Raw genomic sequence first — 6,000 nt, forward strand, 5'->3', positions numbered from 1 at the left:
TAGGTTGGTCATCAATTTCCTTTCAAGGAGTAAGCATCTTTTAATTTCTGATGAGAGGGGGACACAAAAAAATCTGAATATCTACCACTTAAGGCAAGTGCTGTTGTTTTTTTTTTCCTTTTTTGAATGGCGATCAATAGAATGCAAGCAGACCCAAGAAGCTGAAAAAGTCAAGAAGCAGATTCTTCCCCTTAGAGTCTCAAGGAACCAGGCCTGCTGACACCTTGACTTTAGCCCAGTTAAGACTTATTTTGGACTTTTGACAAAACTGATAATAAATATATGTTGTTTTAAGTCACTAAATTTTTGGTAACTTGTTACAGCAGCAATAGGAAACTAACACAGAGGATTCCTGGGACTTGGGGCTTTTACTGCTAAAACCAGGATAAGCTGGTCACCCTATTTTCAGGTTTTCAATGCCAGTAACATCATCTGGTACATAATGAGCATGCAAAAAACCTTTGTTGAATGAGTTTATGGGGAAATATATAGATAATGTACCCTTACCATGTTACAAAGATCTACCAAATATATTCTCTCTTGTATTATCAGCCTAACAACCCTGTGGGCTGTGAATGAATTAGTTTTCCCACTTTTAGGATGTAAGAAATAAGATTCGAAGACACCACAAAATATGTCTAAGGACACAGATCTACTAAGTGATGGAGCCATAACTACAAGGCTTTCTGGCCCATAGTCAAAGGATTACAGCAATCAGGATCCTATGATCAGGCAGCCTAGGTTCAAATCCAAGCTCCAGAACTTAACAGCTGCTTTGCCTTAGCCAAGTTACTTCTCTACTTCCTTAACTATAAAATGTAAAGTTAATTTATCAATAATACACATAGGGTTGCTATGAAGATTAAAGGTGCTAAAATGTGCAAAGTACACACCACAGGTTTGACAAAGAGGTAGCTGACAATAAACAACAGCTATCATAATTATTCTTGCTGTTAGCTATGTACGTTTATGCCTAAAATACTCTGTGCTACTTGATAATCACATAAAAGTATAAAAAAGGAAAAAAATAGCAACCAGAATGAACAATAAAGATTGGATGGGTCTTATGTGAAAGTAAGCTAAGGTTAGGACTCCAGGCTGGAAAGACAAAAGGAGAGGGGAGACATATCAAGATCTGTAAATATGTGACAATATAAATAAGGTGGTTACAAAATGCAGTAATATTGGTAGGATGAGGAGGCTGGAAATTTAGAAACTAGAGTGTTGCAGTATAAACATATAGCACTCAAAAATCTACAAAATGATACAACTTAAAAAAGAAATGAATCACAAAATCTTGGAACACTTTATGAATAACAAAGACAAAAATGACTCTTCTGCAAAACCTGCTGAACCCTACAATGCCATTAGGCTAAGGGAGAATGGAGATGTAGAGATGTAGAAAAATGACCTAACAGACCAGACTGTGAAGTGAAAGCGAAAGTCACTCAGTCGGTGTCCGACTCTTTGTGACCCCAGGGACTATACAGTCCATGGAATTCTCCAGGCTAGGATACTGGAGTGGGTAGCCTTTCCCTTCTCCAGGGGATCTTCCCAACCCAGGAATCGAACCCAGGTTTTCTGCATTGTGGGCAGCTTTTTTACCAGCTGAGCCACTGTAGCAAGGACCAAATCACCAGGTGAGTCAGTGACTTAATTTCATTATTCCTATTTCCCAAGGAAGAAAAGTCTCTTTACCAATCACACCATACACCACGCCTCTTCCTGATCTCATCGTGACCCTTCCAAAAAATTCTCAAGCCTTAATATTCTACTTTAATGCCTTCCCACCACTTCAGTAAAGAGTAATTAAAATCTCTCTGAATTTGGCAGCGCAAACAAATCTCAAAACAAATTAACCCAATTGTTTCTTAAAAGCTTCTTAAATTTCACATTACTTAAATCCTCAACATCCATTTTTCATTGTGAAAATCAACAAATTTTACAGAACTTTATGACTATTATTTTCAATAGGCCAACTGATTTCTTTTCCCCTAACAGGTCATGGCATCATCAACTCAATGGACATGAGTCTGAGCAAATTCCAAGAGACAGTCCATGAGGTCGCAAAGAATTGAACACAACTGAGAGAATGAACAACAACAAAGCATGAGCTCATCACTATTTCTAATGAATCAAGTTGAGAAACCATACTGAGATTAGCTTAAACAAAAAACAGCCAGAAATTAAACAAAGTAATAGAAGCACAGTTAATTTAAATCCACAAATGATTTTTAAAACTACACTGAAATGCTTGATTTCACTGCCACCAACCAATTAATTTTTTTTTCGATTCCATTTAAGGGTAGAAACTTGCAAACGGTAGATAAGTTAGTCCTGAAGACCGCCATATAGTTAGTATAAACAACACTATTGTATGATAATTATCAACTTGCTGAGACTGAGTGAAGTGAGTTAAGTTGCTCAGTTGTGTCCGACTCTTTGTGAACCATGGACGGAGAAGCCTACCAGGCTTCTCCGTCCATGGGATTTTCCAGGCAAGAGTACTGGAATGGGTTGCCATTTCCTTCTCCAGTGGATCTTCCCAACCCAGGGATCGAACCCAGGTCTCCTGCATTGCAGACAGATACTTTACCGCCTGAGCCACCAGGGATCTTAATTATTCCCACCACAAGAAGGAATGGCTATGTAATATGACAGAGGTGCTTAACTATTGCAACAATGGTAATCATATTACAACATGTAAATATATCAAATCAACTGAAATTTACACGATGTTATATGTCAGGTATATTTCAACTTAAAAAAGAAAAAAATCAGAGATCCTGGTGTGTTTTAAATGTCAATGAAAAGTGTAACCTCTTTGCCCTAAACCATTTCAGAAAGTAATGAAGAATAATAACATGGTCTAAAGATGGGCAAGATCAGGGAGAAAGACAAAAACCTACAACTAAACAGCCAATAGAAATAAGTGGTTATGAATACAAGGTTTCCCTCTCTCACGTACAAATTTAAATTTAAAATGAGGTGAGTGTACTCACTTCCTACAAGCACTTTTTGCACCCAACGTGATGCTGATAAGTATTAAGGTGAGGTAACACTGGTCTTACTAAAGGGTTGAGAGTAAATGTCAAAAAGGTCAAATTTCTTGTTCTCTAAAACGTCTATCAACCTATCACTCAAAATTCTTCAGCCAGGCAAGTGTTTTCTTATTTATCTATAATTTTCTGGTACAACTTCAGTGTCTTTGGAATCCGTTACACACCCCACATTAATGAAAAAAAACTGTTGGTGTTTTGTTGAAATAAGCTAAACAAGAAACTTAGTTTACCTAGATTTTAATGTAAAAGCAAATCACTCTGACTGAAGAAGCATCTGTTCAATCAGCAAACAACACACAGCTCTGAAGAAATCCCCTCGGAGTACAGAAGGGATTTTTCAAGTGCAATGGTATAACGATCCTTTGACTGATAAGCTAGCTTTCTCTGCTCCTACCCAAAAACCCAAATGTGCCAGGGATTAACAGAAACTCCATACATAAACTTATAGACAAAGCACTCTTCCCGCCTTCAAAATGCAGGGCTTATCCTTCCATTACTAAGGGACATTATCCAAGGCACACTATCAGAAACCCCTGTGCACACTACACCTAAGACACACTCTACTTAACAGCTTCTTATCATCTACCCCTTGAAAAAGGGCTTCATAACGCCCCCCAAAGTTTCCAAGAACAGCAACCCCAAGAGTATCCGAGGCAAAGAACAGGAGAGAAAAGGGCCAGGAGAACTACTGTCTGTACATTACTCACCTTCACAAGTCACGTTTTTAAAATCGCCTGTCGGGAACACGCCACATCCGACACGCTTTCTGCCCTTCGCACACCAAGAAAACAAGTGGCTGGTACTAAGCCCGAACAACTTAGCCAGTCTCTATCTGAACACTACCCAAACACCCCTCCATCGCCAAGGGCCAGGGTAACTGGGTACAAAGGCACCCGGGCGCTTCCTCTGCCACTTAAGACTCTGTAAATTCCAAAATGCACCATGAAAACCTCCATACAGAGTGCTGCCAGGCCAGTCCACCGGGAAGTCACGGAATAATGTGTTTGTTGCTTCATAGGCGCCTCGGAGACCCGCACCCCAAAAGCCAGGAAAATTTGGGGGTGTGACCTGGGACGCTCCCTACCCGGTCTCCCCTCATGGGAAACTCCCATGTGGTCGCGGCTACTCACCAGACCAGGGAACACAGAGAGAGGCAGGAGACCAGGGCCAAGGCCCGCCGGTACTTCTTCATCTTCTCCTCCTTCTTCCCCCTGCCAGAAGGCGGCACATCCTCCCTGCAGCTGCCACTGCCGAGGCCAAGATGGAGGAGCCGGAGCAGAAGAGTGAGGATGGGACCGAGAGTCCGAAGGGCTGCAGCGCTGGAGGACCGGCTCCTGAGCGGCTCGCGCGCTGGGTGCCCTCTCCCAGGGGCCCACGGCGGCGCCGACCCGGGCGCTTCACAGGACGACTCCGGGGACCGCCGCTGCTGCCGCGGCCGCCGGCTCGTCCGCGCCCGCCTTCTCCAGCCGCCACCTCCGCTGCCGCCCCATATCCCCCCCGCCCGCCCCGGCTCTCGCTCCGTGCTGCCGGCGACCAACGGCCGCTGCGCACTCGCCTCTCAACAGCCAATCGCCGGCGGAGCCGCGACACCTCACACACCGCTGAGCTGGAAGGAGACGCGTCACCCACGTCCCGCGGCGCTCGCACCCCCACCAGCCTCCGCGCGGGCCACGCCCCCTCCGACGTCTCTGGCGGCTGAGGCCGAGGGCGAAGGACACAAAGCGGGAGAGCCGAGGAGGCCACCGCCCCGCCCACCTCAAGTCCCGCCCACTTCAGGAAGTCCTAGAGCAGCCTCCTGACCCTCAGCCTCCTTCCTACGCTGGTCCGCCCTCTTGCTCGGGGCGCGCGTATCCGCGCAAAGGCCCTTGGAAGTTGTAGTTTTCTCTCCAGAACCCTCGTTTCCCTGTCCCTGTCCCTCTTAGTATCACTGTTTTAAGAGGTCTGTGGTTTCGCTTCTCACCGTAAGACTGACCAGCTTTGGAAGTGTTACATGCAGTTTTCCTTTTTTGACCACAGTTTGTGGAAAGGCCTAGAATGACGGGGGGGTGGGGGGAGCTATACTAATAAAATTTAAAAGGCGTTTTCCCTGTGTCAGTGGGCCGGGCCCATCGAACTAGATGCTGATTGGCTGGCGGGAAGGGGTGGGTGTGTGCCAAGATTTCCTCTAATCTGATTGGTTGGAGTGGGACGACTGTCTCATCTTTTCCGCCTCGGAGAATTTCGCAGCCGGCCGGATTCCTCTGTTGGAATCGGCTCGATTCATCTCTATTCTTTTGGATTCGTGCTTTGGGTTCTCTGTGGTGGGGCCGGAAAGGAAAACTGCGGCTCCTGCTGGGGGAGTTTCAAGTTCTGGGGTTCACCGAAAGCGGGGGAATTGGTCGCCTTCAGACGTCTTTCGTTACCGTCTGAGACCAAAAAGTGACCGCTTCTCAATCTTTTAAACGCGCAATGTACCCACCCGAGATTTTTATGCCCCTGTGGCTTCTAAAGATCTCTCAGAAGCTAGTTTAGGGACCGTCTGCCTGAAAGTCCGCAGTTCTTAACCACTCTTCTTCCCAAGCGCCCCGTAACGTAGCTCTCTTCTTGTAGATTGTATAGGGGAAGAGGCATCTGGCCTCTGGCCTAACATGTTCCTTCTTCTATCCCTGTGGATACATTTGTTTCAGACTCTTGACACTACCAGGGAAGTTAAGAAATATAACTCAGTGGTGTTTCCCTTTTTGTCTTGGCTATCAGAAACTCGGAACTACCTTCTCCAGAAAGCATCCAGACAAATGGGAGAATGGAGACTCCAACTGTTCGATTGTCCAATGGTCAAAGCAAGTGTTATTAAAGTATGAGGCACTTATTGCTTATGTGATTGAAGGAAAAAAGACTCCGTAAAATGTCCATCTAATTTTGAGCCATGTAATTTTCTTGTAAACCTTCTAGGTTGAAT

The 6,000-nt window shown here is 44.9% G+C and overlaps 2 protein-coding genes across 8 annotated transcripts in view; one reads left to right on the forward strand and one right to left on the reverse strand.

Annotated features, from left to right (window-relative positions):
• Positions 1–4,568, reverse strand: part of SUCO (SUN domain containing ossification factor) — a 92,941-nt gene extending 88,373 nt beyond the window's left edge. For 5 of the 7 annotated variants that reach the window (XM_055419625.2, XM_055419626.2, XM_055419624.2 and 2 more), the window contains exon 1: positions 4,193–4,399. In XM_055419625.2, the coding sequence (XP_055275600.2) occupies positions 4,193–4,254 (62 nt within the window). In that variant the 5' untranslated portion in view covers positions 4,255–4,399. Of the gene's footprint in view, positions 1–4,192 lie in introns of all 7 variants that reach the window. The other 2 variants (XM_055419628.2, XM_055419627.2) reach the window with 2 other exon arrangements.
• On the forward strand, positions 4,352–5,767 carry LOC148775156 (uncharacterized). The gene is made up of 2 exons (XM_088845458.1): positions 4,352–4,794; positions 5,266–5,767. The coding sequence occupies exons 1-2, from the start codon at positions 4,352–4,354 to the stop codon at positions 5,501–5,503; spliced, it is 681 nt and encodes a 226-aa protein (XP_088701584.1). The 3' UTR covers positions 5,504–5,767.
• The last annotated feature ends 233 nt before the right edge of the window (positions 5,768–6,000 follow it).

This window comes from Moschus berezovskii, chromosome 17 (assembly GCF_049115385.1).
Source record: "Moschus berezovskii isolate FMDL1 chromosome 17, NW_MosBer_1.0, whole genome shotgun sequence".
NCBI lineage: Eukaryota > Metazoa > Chordata > Mammalia > Artiodactyla > Moschidae > Moschus > Moschus berezovskii.